Consider the following 25367-nt stretch of genomic DNA (forward strand, 5'->3'; position numbering starts at 1 on the left):
TAACCGGGCTGTCCACTACAAACGAAAAATGGTGTGTCTGGTTAATGATAGCACACAGCCGCGGTGTTGCTGGGAGGTGGAGTCTTCTCGGCTAGCTGCTGGAGAGAGCCAATGGAAAACAGGCAACTCAGAACTACACTTCCCAGCATGCACCGAAACAGACAGTCTCATGACCGGAAATGTGCTGGGTGAGCCCATGAAATAAAAGAATGGATTGATAAGGCTGTAATCTTTGTTTAAGACGTTTTCATTGATAGAGGCAACCTGTACACATATGAAGAATTTGTTCAGAATAAATATATGAATATGTCTCTAAAAGAAAGAATATAACAGTGTTATAAAATGTATATCACCAAAGTTGCTGTTCTTAATCAGGTGAATAGTCATATGACCCATTAAATAGAGAAATGTCCAAGCTCTTAGTTGTTGGGACAGACCTATCACATCCTATGTTTAATAATCATCATATAGGAAAAACATTGAGTTATTTTCCCAAATTGATTTTCAGAAATCTCAACAGAGAAATAATTAAAATTCATTCAAAATAAGAGAAACTCACCTCATAGTATTACACAGATACTACCCTTGCAATAAAGGATTGCATAATAAAGCAGATATTTAACCAGTATGCTATTTCTGTAAAACAGAATTTGAATCTATTTGTCACGTATTCTATGAATGTTTACTCTCAAAAGTTCTGGTTTGAAGTTGTTCTGGTTATTTATCAAAGCAACACACTGACACCAGTGTTAGAAGACATGGTGTGTATTATGTCAGTAGTAGTAATGACCGATATGTGCCTCTGAGCTAAAAAGTTGCTCTTTATTGATACTCACTTAGAGCTATGAGGATTATATTTTTTCCATGTACTATTTATCATTGCATGATATTATTATTTTGTGTATTTCATGCCACATTGTTATGCTTAGTGTTATTGCATATGCCTCATTGCTGCATATGTTTACATTTATTCCCTTTTGTGTAGTAACCACATTTACAAAGGAGCATCCAAATGACCAGCAATAAATGAGTGGCAGTCAGTGTGTGTGTGTGTGTGTGTGTGTGTGTGTGTGTGTGTGTGTGTGTGTGTGTGTGTGTGTGTGTGTGTGTGTGTGTGTGTGTGTGTGTGCCATTAACTGGATTATTTGACGTGTTCATGCCATTACTGTTCTTACTGGACAACTTGTGGAGAGTGAAATAATATGTAGAACCAGCAATTAAGGGTTCATTGAGTTAACCCTCCTTAGGTCACATGTTTGGGATTCAATAAACATACTCCTCTTTTACACATGGCTTTTTTTCTGAACTGCAATACAGAATCATAATCTACTAACAACGCTCTCAAACGTATTTGTCTTGTGGGAAAATATCCCATGCATAAGGATGGACTGCTTCAGATCACACTTAACATCAGTCTATTCTGTATTGAACTATAACACTGTGTTTCCCAGAAAACAATGAACAAAAAGTTATTAAAACCTCTCAAATAATCCTTACCCTGTAATAAAAATAAAAGATACATATGTAAGTTTACATCTTCCTCTTACAGTTTGATATTGTCTAGTTTGTATTTTGTGTTGTGTGCCTTGTTTAACTTTGCACTTGTGAGTAGCACTTCATGGTTGAAATATCTTCACTCATACCATATCTGAACTACGGTATGGAGGTGTGGAGTGACACCTACAAAAGCTCCCTACAACCACTATGTACACTTCAAAAAAGAGCCATAAGGATAATTAATAATGTAGGCTATCGAGAACACACTAACATGATATTTTGAAAGTCACAACTCAAGCAATGTTCAAACATTATTCTTTTTTTTTTTAAGGTACAAAAACTCTCTTTTTTTCTTTTTTTCAAGGAGCACAGGGATGGTGAAGGGTTTTGACAATCACCAGGTGTTTACATAGATTCATATGTCAATAAGATTAGAAGTAGTTATTTATGTATGAGTAAATTGTTGCTTTTTGGGTAGGGGGCTTCAGCAATGATGGGACCCCCACCACCTGCCTAGTCAGAGTACAGCAAAGAACTGTTTTGCATTTGAGATGGAATAAACCATAATTTAGAGGGATAAGTGGAATAAATTGTTTAAAGAAGCTTTTTTATGGTTTTGCTTGATTAAACAAATCTTTGTTTGGGTGTAAAAGTACATTGGTGGAGGGCTTGTGGGGCCATTAGAAGCTGTACAATTCACCTGTAATGCTTGTGGTGATGACTTCTTTGCTTCATATTGCTTCATAAGTGTATGATTATTAGTTACATGAAAATACGCCGAATCATGGTGAACAAGCTGTCAGCACTTAGAGCAAGATCAACACTATAAAACTGGGTTCTGGTCTTCTTAACAAACAGGCCCCAGACTGTCAGAGTCCACAACATCTCATCCTCCTCCATCATCCTTAACCACACCACAATCCTCACCTCCTTCTACAGGTGTTTGGTAGAGAGCATCATCACCTCCTGCATCACCGTTTGGTATTGCAGCTGCACGGCTGCAGAGAAGGGAGCACTGCAGCAGGTAGTTAAGTTGGCACAGGGAACCATCGGCTGTAGCCTGCCCACCATCATTTATCTATATAATGACATCAATTGTTGATCTGCAATGACATAACATTATTGTTTGCCTGGCTGTCTATAGGATTTGGGTTCCTAATAGCAAAAAAGAAATATGGTTTTCATATTTTTTGCTATTAAATTGGCATAGACTTTGGAATTTTTACTTCCCACCAGATGGACTGTTACACCCCAAAAGGGGGCAAATTACGCAAAGGCAAAATACATATGTGGGTCCAACTCATGGATGTATGATGAAAAGGAACATGAAATGTCTGTACTTGACCTTACATTTCTACTATTACTCCAATATGAGACTGGAAAACATATTAATAAGGAACCACAGGTTATGACCACTATCAGATTAATGGTAATATGTCCATAGAAACTTTTGATAATAAAATAGCAGATGGTATTAGAACAGCCGCTCTGAGATCTATTTCTAAAAGTCATGGAATTACAAAAAGGAAAGCAGTACCATGGTGGCTTTTAAATGAATGAAAAGAACAATTCCAACAACAATTTCCAACATATGATACAGTTCAAAAAAGCTCAAGCAGTAGTAAGAAAGACCATAAGACAGGGAAAAAGGACGTATAGGAGTACGTTTTCTGACTCAATTGGGAGCACAACTCCAGTAAGAGTGTGGGAGGTGACAGGAGGGAGTGGAGTTATGTGTTTTAATCATTTATCTGAGGAGGGAAGAACACACATGAAAAGAAATCTGACAACATGGAGGCTGTAAGGAAGAAGAAGAACAATGACTGTGCCAGGAAAAAAACGAAATATGTTATGTTAAAAAAAAATTGCAGAAAAGTGCAGAAGGGTTGAATGAATGTCTAAAATTGTATAATAAATTGTGGGATGAAGTAATTGGAATTAACTCAGATCTAAGGCCCTTAAAAAGAGGTCAACAAAACATAGCTCTACTGAAACTAAGGCTTAGATAACAAGATGTTACTCAACTAACAGGCCTAACAGAATCATCATCTTCTTCTTCTTCATCATCATCTCTGTGTGTATTGGCAGATTGCAAACCAACTTCAACTACTGATTAATCTATTAATAAATAAACACAGAATACAACTTCTAGTCAATTGCTGGATACGTTCGAGAGGTGATGGAGACAGTCATCCAACCGACATCAGTGCTTCAGAGCTGCTGGGAAAGGGACAGAACACCAAATGTCAACTTTTGACTGGACAGGAAATGCAGCAGCAGGGGAATTATGAGTATTTAAGGAGTTTAGTCCAACTGGGACATGGCCAATACCTCATGTGTCACAAGGCTGAAGCATGCAAACGCATTCAAAGATTTCTTATCTGTTTATGCAGTTGACATGTTCGCCTTTTTATGGCTTTAAGTGAATTGACAAAAGAGTGGACAAACTAGCCAAACGAGCAGTTAGAAAAGGAAACAGACATCCATAATAAACTGTCAAAATCAGAGGGAAAGGGCATTATGTGGCAGCAGCACTAGGATCAGGACAGCTGCAGAGGCTAAATCACAACGTGGGAAACGTGAGAATCCAACAGGTGTAGGAGTTAACTATTTCCAGTAGGTGGCAGTAATGTAACGCTGTGGCTGCCAGCTGCAGTTAAACCTCACAGAAGAAGGCGCAAAAGACGGAGCGGACTGGAACTACATACTGTCTGGTAAACTACGCAAAACAAGCAGTTTGGGATGAAATTACTAACATCTACTGGGATTTCCACCAAACCCACATTGCCTGAATGACTGTGAGTGCAGCAAATGAAACGGAATCTAACAGCTTGTGAGCCCGCCTGACTCCTCCAGCGACCCCTCCACACAACGCAGGTAGCATTGACGCCTATTCACGTACTAACGCCCAGTCTCGTAGTAGTAGCTAACGTTAGCTAGCTGGAAGAGAGATTTGAAAAGCCGAGGGGCCAGGATGACAGAGGGTTATATGTGAAGAGCGACCCTCATCCACGGTAAGTCACCTAACTGAGACAGTGTGTCAACCTGCACGCTAGCTGCTTAACATTACGTTAACCTCAGTCAACTGACAGGAATGACAGTTAGCTAGCTTAGCATGGGCTTTATCCTTTAAGTTACTCTGCACGTCGTCATGTTAGATATGTCTGACAAACTACACAAGGACAGTCCTTTAGAGTGATGGACATTCACTGAAAGCACAGGCTGTAGTTGAGGTAGATATGTAGGGGCTCAACGGTACAGACAGCCTCATGACATTTAACTTAATAAAGGCTAGCTTGTGGCAATGTTATAGCTATCAATAAATAGATTTCAGATGGATTTTTCAGTGTGGCTTCTCATCTTGGCTTCATATTAGTGTTACATTTAGTAAATCAGCTGGTTTGTGTAGAGTAAGACATTATGCCCATGCGTGCATTGTTACCCTTCAAAGTGTGTGAAAGGTCGCGGCTGAGTCAGCAAGGCCTCTGGTAATGTTAAACCTGCCGATCAGACAGCAGCCGACAAGCTTCAGCTGCAGTGTTGAAGCCGTTACATGCGTTAAACTAACGTTATATTGTCAAACTGTGTTCCTAAATGTATATGACTTAAGAACGTGGATGAATCAGATCATGCTGATTCACCTAGAGGAAGTGAATATGGAAACTTCACATACTACTATATCAGACATGCAATTGAATTGATGTGTAGAATTTCAGAAAATGGTGTAAAATGTCTACCAAAGTGTCCCTGTATGTCTTATTTTATCCCGGCCAATAGTCCACAACTCAAAGATACTCACTTTATTATCATAGCTGTAACTACTCAGCTAGAGAAGCTGTAAACTGATCATTTCTAATTGTTACATTTTTAAAAAATGACTCAAAATGATCATTTGAATGTCAATACAGTTAAAGATTCTTTTTTTGTTGGTTTACTAATGGATTCATTAACTAATGGTTGCAGCTCTAAACTGAAACTAAAACTAAGTCCTGTTGACTGATGTGGGTCAGACTGTCCCAGATTTTCAGGTGATTTCCTCCCATGTAGTTTATCAAGTTATACAACTATAATTCTGTTTTTTTTTTAACAATCTTTGTCTACAGGATCAACACTGTGGCTCAGCACCAGTCTGCTCTCTCCTGTTCAGTTCCATTTATCAGCTTTATGTGTGCTTAAGGTTCTCATTATCTACACTGCATTGCTTTTCTGGCAGCTTTAAACAGTTAGTCAGTCCAGTCCTCAGTCACATGGTGAAGGTTTCACCTATCATCCTATGTGCTCTACTTAGTGTTGTCTCATTGTCTTTAACCACTAATGAATTTCAGTGACACCTTTGTCAGATATGTTTGTAAGTGTGTTTTTAATGTTTGTCCTCGGTCCAGTGCCATGTCTCTGGTTTTCCCACGTCACAACACCAACGCAGTCCACAGCAAGAAGGATAAGAGACTGATGGCTGAGGTGAACGCATCGCCGCTCAAACATTTTGTCACAGCAAAGAAGAAGATCAATGGCATCTTTGAACAGTTGGGGGCTTACATCAAGGAGAGCGCTTCCTTTCTGGAAGGTACCATACCACCTGCTAGTTCCTCTCTCTTTCACACTCCATCCTACTCACTACACTTCTGTTATGTCACCTGCTCTCCAGCATCACTTAAAGTGTCTTACTCGAGCTGAATACACAGAAAAGCTCAGTTTTTACTAGTAGTGGAAAATGTTGTCTTTGTCTACAGGATCAAAACTGTGGCTCAGCACCAGTCTGCTTTCTCCTGTTCAGTTCCATTTATCAGCTTTATGTGTGCTTGAGTTTCTCATTCAATCAAATTATATAGAATTTAACTTGTCACTCGATGCCAGTTTACTGATGCCACATTCTCTCTGGTGGTTTTACATTATTACACTGATCAGCTGTTGGTGGTCTTGCCATTGCATCAAAACTGTCACCACTCCTTAGCTTTTAAGCATACACTGTGTAACAGTCACAAACTAAATGGTGCACATGAATGAGCTACTGCACTGAAACCTAATGTCCTTCAAACATAAAAAAATAAATGCAGCTCTGGAGTCAGTTCAAAGAATCAGCTCTGCAGACATTTCCTAGGCTGTCTATGGAAAGTGAAAGTATGAAAGGACTGACTAACCTCTGTCTGCTTGCCTCCGTATGTTAGACACTCACAAAAATGAAGAGCTGGACCCGGTCACCACAGAAGAGCAAGTCCAGGAGGTTCGGGGTTACCTAGCTAAGGTGGCAGGGATTGGAGAAGTGCTTGCTCGCAGACATATGAAGGTGGTCTTCTTTGGGAGGTATGTATATATTTCTTACCCTACCCTACCTTACCCTCTAGCTGCAAATGTATAAATGTTAAATTTGACTTGAAACTAGAGGATTTAACATCAACATAAAGACTGGTGAGACTGTAGGTTCAATGCATTGCTGACAGGTTTGTTGTTTGTTCTATAGGACCAGTAACGGGAAGAGCTCAGTGATCAACGCCATGCTTTGTGACAAGGTGCTGCCTTCTGGAATTGGACACACCACCAACTGCTTCCTGAGGGTGGAGGGCACAGATGGCAACGAGTCCTTTCTCCTCACTGAAGGCTCTGAGGAGAGGAAGAGCATAAAGGTCAGCATGAGTGCTTTTTACATGGATATAATCTCCATTCCAAAACACTTAGTGTCTCTTAACCTCCACAGCTCCAGTGTGTTTGCTGTGTATGTAAAGATTGATGATGATGTGTGTGTGTTTACAGACAGTGAACCAGCTGGCCCATGCTCTCCACCAGGATGAGGACCTGGATGCCGGCAGCCTGGTCTGTGTCATGTGGCCTAAAGCCAAGTGTGCTCTGCTCAGAGATGATCTGGTGTTGGTGGACAGGTCAGACACAAGTTAACAATGTTTTATCAACTTATGTATACGTTTTATATAATCTATATAATTAATAACAAAAGGCAAAATGTTGACTGTCAAAGAAATCTCTGCCTCCTCTGAAGCTGGTATTGTATTCTCTTATCATCAGGAGTTAGAATTAGTGTATTACTGACAACAATAATATATGATTTTATTCATATATAATAGTAAGAACACAGGGATATGGACATTTTTTTTCTTCACACTTAACATGAGAGGAAATAGCCAGTGTATTTTAAGTTGGCTCAACACAGCTGTTCTGTAGTGTACCTCATTATTCGCCACTTTAGAAGTACAGTAATACATTAGGAAAGAGGATGTACAGGTGTTTAGGCTTCTATAAGTGACAGATACATGTATATTTGTAAAAGACAAATATTCAATTCCAGTTTTCTCCTGTGTTCTGGCAGTATTTTATATTAAGAAGCACAAAGTCGTCCGTTGTCTTTCTGAGAGTTTATTCGCTCGTCTGCAGACGGACTCCTTGCTGTCTCAAGTGTGGGATGGCACGAATGAGCCCAGAGCAGGAGAAGTTATCAGATTATATACAATACATTATCTTGTCAAAAGGGTAAACTTGTTCTACCATCAGATCAATGTCAGCACAATAGTCACGTCATAATGTGATGTACCATCAGGACAGTGGTTAATCAGTAGATAACATACATGATGTTCACTCAATCAGCAGGTTATGACATACACAGTTCATATTACATAAATGGTCCCATGGTCATCAGATTATGACACGCACACACACACACACACACACACACACACACAATAATCATATGACATAGTTACTCATTTGATACAGAGACGATGAATAATAAGAATTCCCATTACACCTGTCTTAAGATGTGTGATGCTCACCTGTTGATGACTTCAGTTGGTTTATTCTGCTTGTTGTTTTCACCTCCAGCCCGGGTATCGATGTGACCACAGAACTCGATAGCTGGATCGACAAGTTCTGCCTGGACGCTGATGTGTTTGTGCTGGTGGCAAACTCTGAGTCCACTCTGATGCAGACGGTGAGACACCACAGCTGTGTGTTTAGTCTAAATGGAGACAGTGTGCTTATAAAGAGCAAATGGAGCTGGGTCAACTGTTGCATGCAAAGACAGAATAATTTTTAGGGTGCAAAACTGTAACAAATATCATTACAGTGCTGATTGTTTTAATGATGTTCCACTGGTGCCTTTTTAAAAAAAACAACTGTCAATGATGTCCCTGCAGGAGAAGTCATTCTTTCACAAGGTTAACGAGCGCCTCTCCAGTCCAAACATCTTCATCCTCAACAACCGCTGGGACGCCTCCGCCTCTGAACCTGAATACATGGAAGAGGTCAGTCAAGTTCACTTTAACCAAACATCCTCCATCATCATCACCTGGAAACGCATGACATGCCTGAAAAACCAATATTGGGTAGATTGGAAAATTGAAATGCATATGATGTATGTGTAAACCACTCCTGTGAGTACCAATTGTAAAGTGTTAATAGATACACAGTAGGCTTGGGTTAGGGTATAGCAGGGTATTTAAAAATCCTTTTCAACAGCACCACAATACAGACACTCCTCTGTCTTTTAAGCTCATACAGAGATTTTATATTAAGGTGATATATTGTAGTGCACAGTAAGCCCTTCCAGAGGTCAGTGGTCTCTGCTGGGGGAACAGACAGCTGAGCTCACAAAGTTGGCAACTGCAAGTGGTGGTGAGGATAATGTTACAGGCCTGTGCCCCTGTTTGGGAGTGTTTTGGTTTCAGTCCCGATGATAAAGGTGATCCAGCCAACAGGGATGAAGCTATGTGCACTAGTGTGAATCAGGGTTACCATATGGTCTAGTTGGAAAATGAACCGAGGAGGACCTCCTGTTTCATCAGCCTCTGCATTTCCTGAGAAACTGTTCAAATATCCTGTATAGAAGTTTAAAGGTTTCTCAGTTCCACTCAGTATTATCTAACCAAGTTGATAATATAGTTAGGTTCTATTTGCTGAGGTTTGGAAATATCTGCTGCTGAGAAATGTGACGCCACATCCAGTCCAGTTGGATTGGACTGGAGTGAACAGGCTGAAAGCAATACATAGACTACAGGCGTTGCAATGGTTGTCCTTTTCCCCACATTTCTCCCACAGATAACACTTATGCTGGCAGGTTGGTGTTTCAGTGGTTACTATTGTTCCTGTTCTCGTCTCAGAAGCACATACCTATCACTTGGTACCTGTCAGTTATGATTGAAATGTGGAGAAATAAGAATGACATTCTGTAGAAAGTAGAAGCAACACTTCTCCTTCCTCTCAGCTCACTCTGCTGTTCTCAGCTTCGGTGCCGAATGATAGTGATCAGCTGAACTTATGGGCTTTGTGTCGTTGCTGTTTCAGGTCCGCAGGCAGCACATGGACCGCTGCACCAATTTCCTGGTGGATGAACTGGGCTTGGTGGACCGAGCCCAGGCCAGCGACCGCATCTTCTTCGTCTCTGCCAAGGAAGTCCTGCAGGCTAGAGTTCAGAAGGCTCAGGGAATGCCTGAAGCAGGTTAATATTCCCCCTGTGATCACTGACACACTGGAGTATAGTTAATAAAAGACTGTATAAGACTTAAGTAGTAAGTACAGTGAAGACCGCAGTTTATCTTGTTTACGTATTGTTTTTAAGTCTAAATTTGACCAGTGTTAGACGATTAGATTTAGTGCTTGCATTGCTCTGTGTGCTTAGACTAATTTGCCTTTTTTTTTTTTCAATGAAAAATCAGTTTCTCTGTTTATTTCTCAGTCAAGTAGCAGATGTTTCAAACAAGAAATAGCCCAGATGTCTCTTCAGTCTTACATGTTGTTATCCTGTTTCAGGTGGAGCTCTAGCAGAAGGATTTCAAGCCAGAATGTTTGAGTTCCAGAATTTTGAGAGGAGATTTGAGGTAAAAATCTCACATGTACAACAACTAGGAATAAGACTTTAATAGGTTCATGATTACAGATTTCAATATACATTTATGGGTGAGGTCATTTATAAATGATGCTCACTTCTATGATCTTATTTATCACTGTGGCATCAATAGTTTAGAGCTGCATCACTCACATACAACTGTAATTATCTCTAAGAAACATTATCTCACAGACTCGGGTGGGACGATTGTTACCAATAGCAACCCAGCAACTCACTTCCAGTATTTGTGCTGTGCTAGGCTAAACACATTCTGGGCCTTTCTCTGTACTGGACAGTAAATGTTTAGCTAGTGTAAACGTTGACCTGAATGTTGTAACCTTTAGTCATTCATGTATATTATTCATTATGTAAAGTCATTAAATAATCTAGATAACGAGAGTTTCTTTCATCTGTACTTGGAATAGTTTCCATGTTCATCCCCTGGCCCGTGTGCTGATATGTTTGTTGTGTGCAGGAATGTATCTCACAATCAGCAGTGAAGACCAAGTTTGAGCAGCACACAGTGAGGGCCAAGCAGATCTCTGAAGCCCTGCGCCTCATTATGGATTCAGTCCACATAGCTGCACAAGAGCAGAGGTGAGTCAGGTGTTAACAGCTGATTGTACGTGTTTGTGGACTGAGACTGATAACCCCAACGTAATCATCTACCCATAATGGGTTAAATGTCATCTAGCAATTAGGTGTGTCTGTGTTTGTCTGTCTGTGTGTGTGATTATGATAACCAATTAGAGTTTTAGACCTGGGGAAGGAGGACATAGGCATTTAGTTGTGATGGTTTGGGGCTAGGGAATGCATTATGTTAATGAAAGTCCTCACTAAGATAACTATACAACCGCGTGTGTGTGGTTGTGTAGGGTGTACTGCCTCGACACCAAAGAGGACCGTCAGGACAGATTGGAGTTCATAGACAAGCAGTTGGACCTGTTGACCATGGACTGTAAGACCAAGATCAAGAAGATCACAGATGAGGTGGAGAAACAGGTGAGCTCCAGGATTAATATCTACAAACATATAAACCCCTTCATTTCAAGTGTTAGCAGATGCTGACTGTCCTGGTTCATTTAAGTTGTAACAGAGTCTTTCAACAGGAAGTAGTTTTCACTCGTGTTCTCTGTTCATGTTCAGGTGTCTAATGCCATGGCAGAGGAGATCAGGAAGCTCAACGTTCTGGTGGATGACTACCACATGGACTTCCATCCATCACCAGTGGTGCTGAAGGTCTATAAAAATGTGAGTGTCCACACATTGCATGCTGTCCTTCCCTGAGAATCTGCAGCTCCTAAAGTCTTTAAAATATTGAAAAGCCATGAAGCTATAAAAGTGCTTGTAGTGTGGGAAAACCTGAAAATGAACTTTGGGATGGATTAGAGTGATGATGGGACCTCCTGTGTTGTAAAATGACTCTATCTCCTTGGTCTTTTTTAATCAGTTTGAGTGAGGAAGTAGAGTGTGAAGTAGAACTCATTACCACGTCACACCAGAAATTCAAATCAGATATGCAGGAAGCTTCATCATCAGTCCACCACTGCTGGAACTTCATCTGTACTGAAGCTCAGTCAGAGACTTCTGACTACATTAAATGAACAACTTTTACTTAGTGATGAAACTCAGCGTCAGTGTTCTGAAACATCAGCTTCTTCTTCCCTTCATTCATGATCACACTCTGCTTCATACACTCTACGTACTGTCTATATACGTCTCCAGCTGCACACATTACATGTAAAGATGCTGCTTTATTCTGATTGGCTGGGGGTGAAGGTGGGGGCCACACCTCCAGATCTAAACCTCTTTCAGTGATAAAATAAAATGTACAGTATTTATTCAAATGAGTCAAAAAAGAATGTCACATCTTTTAAGATGTCATTTATTATACAGAGCGTGCGTGCGTGCGTGTGTGCGGTACCATCATCAGTTCTCAAACAGTGACAGCAGAGGAGCAGACCTTGATTTAAAACAGGCTTATATTAGAGACAGGCCTTTATTTTGATAGTCATGTCCCCCGTTTTGTAAGTCTGCATCAAAAATCACTTTTATTTTGCAATCGCTTTCCTACAAGATATGCTGCCTAAATGGATCCCCTCGCTCGGCACCGCCAAGATTCAAATAGAGCGCGCCCATAGGATCCGCAGCAACAAGAACAACGGCCAAGCCACCATGATATTCAAAGTGCTCAGGTACCAAGACCGCAACGCCATCCTGCAGGGGGCCCGCGAGGCGAGGAAAAAGGCTCCCATACAGGACGCTGGGAAGACTATACGGTTCTACGCGGACTACAGCGCATTCACGAGCGAGAGGAGGAAGGCGTATGGAGAAGTGATGAAGGAGCTGTACGAGAGAGGCATCCCGGCTTTCCTAATCTACCCGGCCACCCTGAGGATGACGATCAACGGTGAACAACGCACCTTCACTTCAGCGCGTGAAGCCGCACAGTTCCTGAAGGAAGAGGCCGGCGAGGGAACATCAACGCGCCGCCAGCTGTTCACCATTGGCTCGGGGGGTGCGTCACGACCGGAGGACGACATGGAGTGAGATTGATCAGCTGGTGCATCTGAGCTCCATGATTCCGCGAGGAGGAAAAACGGCCGCATATGTTCATATAACAACCCCGGACCTTGTTACAAGTCGAGGTGGGAGAACTATAACGTTATGCCAGAATATTTATTTTTGATAAGACCTCGCACATCTGACGTTACTGTTATTTTATTGTTATGAAAATGTTTAACTGGTTGTCGGGTAAATTACTTTAAAGGGGTTATTTATGTTAACCAAATAATATTTAGATTTTTGGCCAGAATGGATAACGAGGGCACAATATGTACATTTATGTGCTTATTTTTTGTCTCCACCTGCACTTTACTTATATGAATACCTTATTACTTAGGAGGAATAAGGGACCCCTGACTTGGTGTGTGTTTTACTGCTGTGGGTTAACCTGTCGGGAAGAAGTTAACTGTTACAAGGGAGGGATAGTTAGGAGTTTAGGAAGTCTTACTGAGCTGCGTTATGCGGAAGTCACACGGGTCAGAACCACTGTTCAGGGGGGGTGGGTTTTGGGAGGGTGGAGGGGCGGCAGGGGGAGGGAGGGGGCAGGGTGGGTATCTCGGTCATGATTCTTACATCAGGGTTAGGCCTTCTGTTGTCACACCTGGAGCAATAGGTACCAATTTCGATAATGGTTAAGCTATCTATATTAAGCTATAATGTCCGGGGTCTGAATGCAAAAGTTAAAAGAGTGAAATGCTTAGACTTACTCCGTCGCAAGAATGTGGATGTAGCTTTTATTCAAGAAACACACCTGAGGGCGGAGGATGTATCACGCTTTCAAAATAAGCAATACAAACTTGTAGCTTCGGATTGTGGGAGCTCTAACTCTAGGGGGACGGTCATCTTGACTAAAAGAAGTCTGGCCCTAGAGGTGGAAAAGATTAATAGAGGGACATCAGGTCGCATAGCATATTTATGTACATCTATATATGGAAAGAAAATAGCCTTTGTATCTGTATACGCACCGACAGTTTTTGACCCTCTCTTTTTTCCTGAACTTACCAAGGAGCTGTTATCCTTACTAGATTACGAGCTGATTGTGGGAGGGGATATGAACGCAGTGTGCGACCTTAATTTAGATAGATCCACCTTGTCAGTGTCCCACACCCAGCGGGCAGCATCAACTGCTCTTAACGCCATGATAGAGAATATTAACCTAGTTGACATATGGCGCATTCAGAACCAGGGCATTAGAGACTATACATGCTTTTCCGCATATCACAAATCACATTCTAGAATCGACTACTTTTTGCTCTCCTCAAGTCTGAAAACAGGTGTAGATTTGATACAGGTGCTACCAGCGACACTGTCTGACCATAACCCGCTGTTGATGACGTTAGATCTTAGTCATAGATTCAATAAAACACCTAGGTGGCGCTTTAATACGACACTTCTGCAGGATGAGGTATTTGTAGCACAATTTAGGAAAAAGTTTACGGAATTCATAGCCAGCAATATAGGCACAGTAGTCGATGCCTCGTACGTATGGATGGCCACCAAGGGTTGTATTAGGGACCTTACATCCTCTTATGCATCTTACCTCAAGAAAGAAAGGAGCCGCAGGGTCTGCGAGTTAGAAAGAAAGTGCCATATACTTGAGAAGCGGTTAAAAGGTAAATATGCTAAATCAGTGGAAAAAGAACTGAGGGAAGTCAGGGTGGAGCTCAACGATCTATTGAGGAGGCGAGCGGAATTCATCATGCACAGAGTCAGGCAGAGCTATTATTTTAATGGAAGCAAACCTAGCAGGTTATTGGCACTGAAGCTTAAACAATGTGAATCCAGGGCATCAATTAATACCATCAAAATGGCTAATAATGCATTTACATCTGACCCAAAAGAGATAAATGTTGCGTTCCACTCTTTTTATAAAGAGTTGTACAAATCAACACTAACCTTTGACTCAGAGAAATGTAAGCAATTTCTGAGTAATCTGGATTTGCCTACGTTAGAGGAGCAGGAAACAATAGATCTGGGTCGTCCCATATCCTTAAAGGAGCTGGAGACTGCGCTTAAGATGTCGAATAAAGGGAAATCGCCGGGCCCGGACGGCATACCGCCAGAGCTCTTGCTACACTTCTGGGACATTTTGGGGCCAGTTTTGTTGGGGTCGATTCAGTCAGCTGTTGAAAAAGGCTCTTTCCCGGCTCATACCAACGCTGCCCTGATTTCCCTCATTCCTAAAAAAGGTAAAGATAAAACTGATTGCTCCAATTATAGACCGATTTCGTTAATTGACTCAGACAAGAAGCTGTATTCTAAGGTGTTGGCATTACGTTTGGAGAAACACATGGACAAATTAATTCATAAGGATCAGGCTGGCTTCATGAAAGGGCGTCTAGCAGCAGACAACATCCGACGCCTAATACATGTAATTCACGAAACCAAACAAATAAAGACTCCATGCGCAATACTGTCACTCGACGCCGAAAAGGCTTTTGACAGGCTCGAGTGGCAGTATCTGTGGGCGGTCATGGAGAGATTTGGCCTGGGGAAAGGGTTTGTCGACATGGTTCGTGTTCTATATGCTAACCCCACGGCCATGGTGTCCACGAACGGCTTACACTCGAGCCATTTTCCCATCTTTCGTGGGACGCGACAGGGATGCGGCCTCTCGCCAAGTTTGTTTATTCTATCACTAGAACCGCTAGCCCAACATCTGAGGGAGAATCAGATCATTGCCCCCATTCGGATTAAAACTTCGTTGCATGCCATATCGGCCTTCGCTGATGATGTACTTATCTACATGTCAGATATCGAAAAGTCAATACCCTCTCTGTTAGCCACTTTTGAAGAGTTTAAAATGTTGTCTGGCTACAAGATCAACTGGACAAAGTCAGCGCTGATGCCCCTAAATGAAACCGCAAAAGCAGTAGTTTTGTCTTATGATATTCCCATTAAAACAGAGATTACGTATTTAGGCATCCTGATCCAGCCTTCATTGCACAGTATAGTAAAAACTAACTATGATAACATATTTAGAGAGGTGGAGCGTGACATAGCTGTATGGACTAAATTACCGGCTTCACTGCAAACAAGGATTGCCTCCATCAAAATGAATGTGTTGCCTCGCCTCAATTTTGTTAGCATGATGATTCCGCTCCCTCCTCCGGCGGGATATTGGAAAAGAGTTGACTCCCTGCTACGGAAATATATCTGGAATAGTGGTCATCCCAAAATTAAACTCTCCACCTTACAGCGATCGAAACAGGAGGGTGGGCTGGCCTTCCCAAATTTTATGAGGTACCATCAGGCCTTTCAGCTACGCCCACTTAAGACGTGGCTTGACCGTTCCTCCCAGGTAGCCTGGAGAGATATAGAAGATGCATTAGTACTTCCATACAAACTTGAAGGGATCTTATTTTCCGGACTAACTATCAACCAATGCATGCTACACTTCGGGCCTGTTATTACAAACTCAATAAGAAATTTCAAGGCGGTTGAGAAGAGTCTGGGGGGGAATTGGAAATGGCATGTGAATACTCCACTGTGGGGGAATAAGAATATTATCTCAGGGAATAAGCCGTTTGAGTCAGCTGCATGGTCCTCAAAGGGAGTGTACAATCTTGGAGATGTATTTGATCCAGGGGGTATGTGCAGCTTCCAGACTTTGTGTTCTCTTTTTAATCTGCCAACATCATCCCATTTTTTGTACCTCCGACTACGGTCAGCTCTCCGTGCCTATGGTGTGCAGACGAACTCTAAGCTACAGACACATCCTGTTGTAGGCTGGCTATCCACAACGAACACCAGAGGACTCGTATCAGTTGTGTACTCACGACTTCAAACACATACACAGAAAGAGCTACCCTTGGCCAAGGCATGGTCCAGAGACTTGGCTGTTGCGGAAGAGGACATAAACTGGGAAAGTGTCTGGAAGAACACACTTCACTCGTCCAAGAACCCTAATCACCAGCTGATTCATTATAAGCTGTGTCAGAAAGCCTATCTGACGCCACTTGTGAGATTTCATATGAAGCTGTCAACTAGCCCAAACTGTTGCCTGTGCTCCTTGAATACACCAGGAACGTTTAAACACATGGTATGGGACTGCCCAGAGGTCTATGGCTTTTGGAGGAAGGTAACAGTGACCTTGTCTAATATGATTGATAAACCTGTACCTCTGGAGCCGACTATCCTCTTGCTCAATGATGACTCACAGTTGGGGCTGAATGAGAAACAACGCAAAATTTGGCTGGCTGGTTTGACGGCTGCCAAAAAGCTAATAGTACAACGTTGGTTACCTCCTCACAGTCTACATGCTAGGAAATGGCTGGAATACTTTCAGGATGTGGTCATGTTAGAACTTTCTACAGCAAGGGTGAACAAAGCTAAAAGCTCTACACTGGACTCATGGAAGAGAGCTGCTTCGGCTGTAACGGACCTGCTCAGGTCTGATTAAAGTACCCAGTACCAGTAAGACACCAGACCGAGAGGGGAGGGGGGAGGGAAGGGCTTGCCGCCGGGGGGAGGGAGGGTTTTGTTAAAATGTTTGTACTGTTGATAATATTTGACCTTGATATATGAAAATGATGCCAATAAAAACAGTTGTTCATAAAAAAAAAAAAAAATCACTTTTATTTTATTTTATTTGATGCAAACTCAGCAATCTCTCTATGTTGACCTGTTGTCTTGATACACTCAGCATACATTTCCACAGTGTTAATTCCATCAGTGCTACAACAGAGTCATGCTGTTCTCACCACACTGCTGCTCTCACTTTCTGTCTTTAACTCTATATTTCTCTCCTGTCACTTCCTGTCAGTTCGTTGTTGAGTGGGGATCAGACACTAGTTGTTGAGGTTTAGCTCTGAGAATATCCTCAGTCCTTCTGACCGCTTCCTGAGCTGCTCCAATAAGCCACATTTATATCAGGGTAAAATATGATTGTTTGAGATAAAACAGGATCAAACTGTAATCCTAAATGTGAATATGATGACTCCAAATATCCCTGCTTCCAACAGGATCCCTCTCTAACATCACAGTCGCAGTGTAAAGCTCGTCCCCGGCCTCCTGCTGGCTCACTCTCCTCCGGTGTAAAGCTTGTGTAATCTGTGTTATGTAAGAGCAGTCAGATTGAGTCGTGATGTTCTCCTTCAAATCAGCCGGTCTCATTTGATCTGCACAGAGGCCAAAAGTGCCAGTCCTGCTTTAACCCACCGGTGGTTAGACTGAGCTGGAAAAAACATTTCTCTTGTTACTTCAACACAGTCTAACAGCTGACTGAAGCTCCACATCTGTCTGCTTAGTTTATCACTGACATCACAATGACTAACATTTCTGCATCATTCTGAGATTTATCTGCTTCACTTTCTTCTTCCTCTTGTGGCTGTTAGTAGGAATGACACTGCTGACAGATCACACTAATCTAGTCACAGCCTCTGTGTCTCTGTTACATAACAACCTGAACCACAGTATTCTGAGCTTTTACATCACAGAGCCTCATGTCATCGTTGTCATTCTCTAACCTTTTGTTAGATGTTAATCCAGCAGCTCTTAACCTTTCTCAGCACTTACCATCTTACCATCAGCATACTTACCTCAGTACCCCACCTTGAGGGACATTACTGGCATTCCCTGCTACACTTTAAAGCCTCCACTTATACATTCATTACATGTGTTCAGTAAATACACATTGAAGCTTGTGAGTATACACTACTCAGCAGTAAGTAGTTAATTGAGATTTCAGACACTGATCATCGTGATTTTGTGTCATCACATGGACGCCCCTTTTTCATCCCATTGTGTAATTGAGGGCACTGTGTAGTGGATACATTGATACATTCAGACACTGAAATAAAAAAGGTGTAGGGCAAATTGAGAGAACTGTATAGTAAACAGGAAGTGATTTTGAACACAGTCCAGGACTAGAATATTCTTGGTTGGAGCACAGCTGGGGTTCTTTGTTGCAAGTCATTCCTGCTCTGTCTTCTTTCAAGGTTTCTGCACATCCTTAAAAATGTTTTTTTTAAATTATGGTAGATGTTACATTTTGAGGTGTTGCCTGGTTGCATAGAGAAAAATGAGTGCGACAACTTCTTTTAGTGTTGTCAGAATTAACAATACCAAGCAAATTAAAAATAAATGTAATACCTTTTTAACAGCATAACAGTGGGACACAGTTTATCACATTTGCCATTAATTTGATTTAATATACATCGTTATATGGAGCTACAAAAACGTGCCTGTCAGTATTTAATAAGCTTAAAGCTCAGCCTGAATGTGCACTCATGTTGTTGTAGAAAGGTGTTTATTTCTTTCTGTCAAGGTCTTAGAATACATCAAATTTAATTCTAAAAAGTTTGCATCAATCCTGTTCTTTCATTTCCTGTCACATCTGTTGTCATCAGTACAGCTGATATACATGAAATGAGATAGCACCAGATGTGTTTGTTTATGGTTCTGTTTTTTGTTGTAGGAGCTCCACCGGCACATAGAAGAGGGTCTGGGCAAGAACATGTCAGAGAGATGCTCCACCACCATCACCAGCGCCCTGCAGGCTACACAGACAGACATGATCGGTAACTCTCCTTTTATTTCCATCTGAGGAAGCTCATCACCAATATCTGTTTTCTGCTGTTATCACTGCACATGCTCCCATAGTCACTGTGCTACCAGCCACCAAATTCATGCATATTACAGTTTACTGTGTGTGTGTAGATGCAACTATTGATTTAGGATTTTGCATCTAAAATAATGTCATGTATGTTGGGACAGTGTGTGTCACTGAGTTCTTTCTCTCCATTTATTCCTTTAGACGGTCTGAAGCCTCTGCTGCCCACCCCAGTCAGAGAGCAGGTGGACAAGCTGGTTCCTCGTCAGTGCTTCAGCCTCAGTTATGACCTGGCCTGTGATAAGCTGTGCATGGACTTCCAGGAAGACATCAGCTTTCACTTCTCTCTTGGCTGGACCATGCTGGTCAACCGCTTCCTGGGGCCCAAGAACACTCGGCGGGCCCTCATGGGCTACAACGATCAGGTATCAGGAGCCTGTTTGTTTGGTTTGTTTTTCATCCTCAGCATTGCTTACTGGGGGACTACAAATAGGACAGTAAAAACAAAGCCTAATCCTTTTTTTAATACTTTCAGTTTATTTCTTTTAATCCATCCTAAAATAAATGGATTTACAGTTTTAGAGTTGCACCTGAGGACATATTTCATAATTCTCATCAGTAAGTGATGGATCATAGAGTCATTTATGGTTGAAGCAAAAACAGCAGTTATTCATCTGGTAAATGTATAAGATGTTAGCAGGTCAAAGGTTAGGATTGACCTGGCTGAGTCTTGTGTTTAGATTTATGAAGAGTCAAGTCAAATATTTGACATCATCCTTGAAAAGGAAAACGTCAGCTTTGATATTTGTTCTAGAACACATATGTTCAAGTTTATTGTCATTCCACCCATATATATATATAAACAATACATATAGAAGAACAACATTGCTTTACTTGGGATCCTTGTGCTAAAGTTAAATAAATATAAAACTACATACACATACACACTTAATAAAAAAATAAAATAAAAAATAAAGCTAAGCTAAGACATAAAAGCAGCAGTGGTGTACTTGTGATCAACAACAAAAATTATTCTTATTAATATCTTAATTAATAATTTCCTGCGACTGAGAGAACTCCTCTAGAGCAGATTTTATGTAGCATTTAAAGAGTCCAGATAAAGAATATTACTCTATTTCCCTCAAGAGCTTATTTGACAGATGGCATCCATAATGAACTTAAACCACAATCAACAACAATATTTATTTTCCTCTCTTAAACCTTGTGCTACTTTTCTGTGAGTTTTGTTTATTCAACAAAATCCTTTTAACTGCACAAACTTAACTTTCATTGCTTATTTTCAATTTGCTGAAGACTGCTTGTTCATTCATAGTTTCAACAACCATAACTTGCTTTAGAAGATACTTTGTGGGTTTGTTACATAAAAAAAATCCTTTGAGTGCTTCTGTGGGAAAACAGCAAGAGGAAATCAGTCAGTAATTTTATTAGAGGAGCTTAAAATATCTGTCATTGATGTGTTGAGTCAAGTCAGTTTTATTTGTACAGCCCAATATCACAATACACACATTTTCCTTGGGGGCTTTACAATGTTCTGCAATACAGCTTCTTCTGTCCTTGGAATAAGGAAAAACTCCCTAAAATAACCTTTTAGGGTGCACTCACACTAGGCAATGGAAGAGGTGTGCTTAAGCGTGGTACACTTGGTCCAATGCGCACTAGGGATTCATATTTTTCCCGAAAATAAGACATTTTAAATCCCGGGAAAAGAAGACAATTTTCCAGGGAATCCTGGGAAATCAACGATTTTTAAAAGGCAACACTAGCTGAGCCCTGGTCATTTAATGCAACACTAAATGCAACGAGTACAGATTATGCATATATGGGTTCCCAGTCCAACCATTTTTAGTGTATTATTGTATCATTATTAAGGCAAAAGAACTCAATTTATGTCCAAGGACATTATAATGAAAAGGCTAAAGGCTTAATATTAGTTTGCATCCAGCGTGCTGCGTGGACTTCATTACATCTGCTGCACCGCTGCTACCACAATTATGAAATGCTAAGTTTATTATCTGACTGTGACCCTCATAAAAGTCATATTTTACAAATCTGCATTATATAAACTAACGAAATTTGTTAAAGTAAGTCATTTGGCGACTTCTAAGTCATTAAACTAAGTCTTGTCTAAACATACTGTCTATATGTTTTTGAGCGACGTGTCGGAGGCAACCGTGTTTGAGTGCACTTGGGTTTGAGTAATGTGAGGCCAGCGGGGGACAGGGGAGGGGGGACATCCGTGCTTCAGCACGGTACGGAACAACTGGCCCTAGTGTGAGTGCACCCTTAATGAGGGAAAAAAAGAAACCTCAGGAAGGGCAGCAGAGGACAGGGATGTGCAATAGGTGCAATAGATGTTGTGTATTCAGAATAGAAGACACAGTACAGGACAAACAGAAGGTTTAGAGAGATGTATGATTATCAGAACAGCTGCACCGATCAATAAGTCACCAGCAGGAGAGCACTTGGTAAATTCATCAAGACAGGGTCCTGAAGTGGTGTCATATATCTATATATGTATTCATTTGGTTTGCAGTCTGAGAACTAAGACGAACTTAGATGTCACTAAATCCTACAGACTGGTCCTTTAAGTAGATTGTGTGACGTCGTGCTGACTTCTTCTTAACACTGGGTGCACACAGCAGCTCTGCATTTGTAGCGTGCAGAGCTTGAGATGGATTATTAGGGTTAAGGAGATCAGACAGGTATGATGCATTGTATTTTATAGGTCATGAGAGGCACTTCAAAGTGTGATCTAACATGGATAGGAAGGCTAGAAATAGTGTAACACATTTAATATTGTTTGACACTGGCAATAACTGTCACATTCCAGTCCACCATTACTTACCTCACATCTTATTTTGATTGGATCATAGAAGAATTGTGTGTGGGGTTTGTGCTGTGTGATCTCTGGTGAGTCTCTGCTCTCTTATCAGCTGTGTTCTACCTGCAGGTTCCTCGGCCCATGGCCCTGACTCCAGTCAGCACCAGCATGCCTCCATTCCCGCAAAGCTCCATGACCCAGGAGGAGCTGATGGTCTCCATGGTGACCGGCCTCGCCTCCCTCACCTCACGGACATCCATGGGCGTCCTCGTGGTCGGCGGCGTGGTGAGGACACACTCAGACTGCTCAAACTCACTAGATAAGATAAAAGCTGCTAGGAAGTGGGGCTTGAGTTCAGTTTATGGTCAAAGTATGAATTCACTGATCAGTGCAGCCACAAATAGTGGTAGGAGTCTGTAAAGAAAAGAGTATGGAAAGAAGAATTCAGCACAGCTGCATTATATCACTGATAAAGCTGTTAGTAAATCAGAGTCCTGACTGTAGATGTGTTGATGTGTGCAGATCTGGAAGGCAGTAGGCTGGCGTCTGATCGCTCTGTCGGTGGGTCTCTATGGGCTCCTCTACATCTACGAGCGTCTCACCTGGACCACCAAGGCTAAAGAGAGAGCCTTCAAGAGACAGTTTGTGGACTACGCCAGTGAGAAGCTGCAGCTCATCGTCAGCTACACCGGATCTAACTGCAGCCACCAAGTCCAGCAGTGAGTACACGTGTACGCACACACACACACACACACACACACACACACACACACACACACACACACACACACACACACACACACACACACACACACACACACACACACACACACACACAGTTAGACCCGATGAAAGATTTGATTTTTTCTTTGTCTGTCGTGTTATTCTAATGTTTGGTGACGTTGTGTGTGTGTGTGTGTGTGTGTGTGTGTGTGTGTGTGTGTGTGTGTGTGTGTGTGTGTGTGTGTGTGTGTGTGTGTGTGTGTGTGTGTGTGTGTGTGTGTGTGTGTGTGTGTGTGTGTGTGTGTGTGTGTGTGTGGTTATCAGGGAGTTGTCGGGCGTGTTCGCTCAGCTCTGCCAGCAGGTAGACGTCACCCGTCACAACCTGGAGGAGGAGATCACCGACATGAACAGCAAGATCGAGCTGTTGGACAGCCTGCAGAGCAAGGCTAAGCTGCTGAGGTAAGAAGGCCAACACACACACACACACACACACACACACACAGTTTTACAGCCAGGCAGGATGATACATGTGCAAATACATGTTAAGGTGGAGTGGTTAAAGGGCTTTATCATAGCTATAATAAAAAGGCTATGGTGTTATGACTAATAGTTCTATAATCTCATTCTAAGCCTGAAAAAGCTCTCTGTACTTTCACACTAATTATAGATTTTATTTCAAACATTTGTAGTCTCATCAGTCTCCTGACAGTTGAGTAATTATCATCTCCTCAAAATGATGCTGGAGTGAGTGAGGATGTCCCGTTAGGTGAATTATAGTCCTCCATTTTTGTGTCTCATAAATGAGAGAAACAAGTGGGCTGAAAGCACTCTAACAGTACATCACACTACAGGCCTGATAGTGGTTTTACAGATGAGAAGAGGAAATATGTTTATAGAGACATGAGACATCCTTTCCTCTGAAGCATCACATGATCACAGCTGGATTATCTGTCGGTCGACTAACAGCTGTAATTATTTGATTGAGTTTGTCTGCACATGTGCAGTGTGCTGACACTAATAAAGATGCACAGTTATCACTGACAGAGCTGCTCTGTTGGATCGTTGTTTATGGCTCCTCAGAGCAGAAAGAAGTGTTTTAGGAAAGTCTTCATGATTGTGAACTGAACAACATCCAGACACAAATGATTATTTAAACAGTATTTTCATGTCATAAAACATGTGTGTTATTTAAATGAGTATAGCCACTTACACACCACAGCTGTTGTCATGACCCTGTACTTCTGTCAGACATCGATACATCAATGTGACCTTTATTAACATATATGTGATGTGTGTTTTTGTTGTCAGGAACAAAGCGGGCTGGCTGGACAGCGAGCTCAACATGTTCACCCAGCAGTACCTCCACCACAGCAAGTAAACCTGCCACAGTGTCCACCTGAGAGACTCTGTAACATCTGTAACATCTGTTACGTCCGCTTTCAAGTCGACACACTTTGGTATTTTCACGTCAACGAGAATAAACCCTCAACTATGAGAAGGGAATGTTAGGATGTCTGACAGGAGAGGAAGCTGAGTGGTTGTGATAGGGATGCACGGACAGTTGCAAACAGCTTGCAACTGTCAGCAAAGTAAATAGAAGTCACAGCCACCTGCTCCACTATGAAACATCCACTCAGTGTGTTTCCAGATGCTCATTTCTATCCTCAGTGACCTAATTCACACTCCTGCACATGAGCATGGAGCTGAGGTGGTCAGATAGCTTATAGATGTGACTCTAGCTTTAGTCTAAGCTGTCCCTGCATTCTCATCAGCACCACTGAGCCACTCTTACCAGCTTCTGTCAGAACATGTCATTCCATAGAACTCCGCCTCAGCGAACACGTGGAGATTTGATTTTGTATATATTCTGAACAGTGGACAGGTGCAGGGAATGGAAGACAGTGTCTTATTAACATAATGAAATGAACTAAAGACATACAGATTAACTTATTCCTCCAGTTGTCGTATATTTGGGAAATGTACCTTTTTTTTTGTTCAGTGTGTGAAATGATGCACAGCTATCAGAAGAGATTTTTGGTTAAGTTAGAGGTTGTTTGAAATGCCACAAGAAAGAAAAGAGACTAATGTATCAACATATTATGTGATGGTTTGGTTTTAGGTGACATGAAGGACAATTGGAACATGAATTCTTACAGCTGATCTAAACTGTACACTTAACAGCTGTTCACAGTTCAGTTTGATGACATCACAACTAGAAATGACAGGTTCCCCCTGCATGTAGAGCAGGTCTGACTGCTGGCATTGGACTGTGCAGTAATTGAATAGTTTCAGCGTCTCACAGCTAAGCTAAAAATGTAGGACTCATATATGGACTTATAGATCACGTCTGCTCTTATTCT

At 41.6% G+C, this 25367-nt stretch overlaps 1 protein-coding gene across 2 annotated transcripts; it reads left to right on the forward strand.

Annotated features, from left to right (window-relative positions):
- The first annotated feature begins 4173 nt into the window (after positions 1-4173).
- mfn2 (mitofusin 2) lies at positions 4174-25270 on the forward strand. 2 transcript variants are annotated; one of them, XM_062427335.1, is made up of 18 exons: positions 4174-4511; positions 5880-6061; positions 6663-6798; positions 6956-7118; positions 7246-7370; positions 8323-8431; positions 8637-8744; positions 9784-9937; positions 10249-10316; positions 10800-10921; positions 11200-11326; positions 11471-11575; positions 19308-19410; positions 19647-19867; positions 22414-22569; positions 22807-23003; positions 23332-23466; positions 24316-25270. In XM_062427335.1, the coding sequence occupies exons 2-18, from the start codon at positions 5884-5886 to the stop codon at positions 24383-24385; spliced, it is 2277 nt and encodes a 758-aa protein (XP_062283319.1). In that variant the 5' UTR covers positions 4174-4511; positions 5880-5883; the 3' UTR covers positions 24386-25270. The 2 variants fall into 2 exon arrangements, with proteins under 2 accessions (XP_062283319.1, XP_062283320.1); XM_062427336.1 differs by having other exon boundaries at positions 4174-4374.
- The last annotated feature ends 97 nt before the right edge of the window (positions 25271-25367 follow it).

The sequence above is a fragment of the Scomber scombrus genome, chromosome 10 (genome assembly GCF_963691925.1).
Source record: "Scomber scombrus chromosome 10, fScoSco1.1, whole genome shotgun sequence".
Classification (NCBI taxonomy): Eukaryota; Metazoa; Chordata; class Actinopteri; order Scombriformes; family Scombridae; genus Scomber; species Scomber scombrus.

Coding starts and splice junctions, on each gene's coding strand:
- mfn2 (XM_062427335.1), top strand. CDS start 5,884: ATGTCTCTGGTTTTCCCACGTCACAACACCAACGCAGTCCACAGCAAG. Junction 7,371..8,322: donor GATCTGGTGTTGGTGGACAG/GTCAGACACAAG, acceptor TTTCACCTCCAG/CCCGGGTATCGATGTGACCA. Junction 22,570..22,806: donor TCCTCGTGGTCGGCGGCGTG/GTGAGGACACAC, acceptor TGATGTGTGCAG/ATCTGGAAGGCAGTAGGCTG.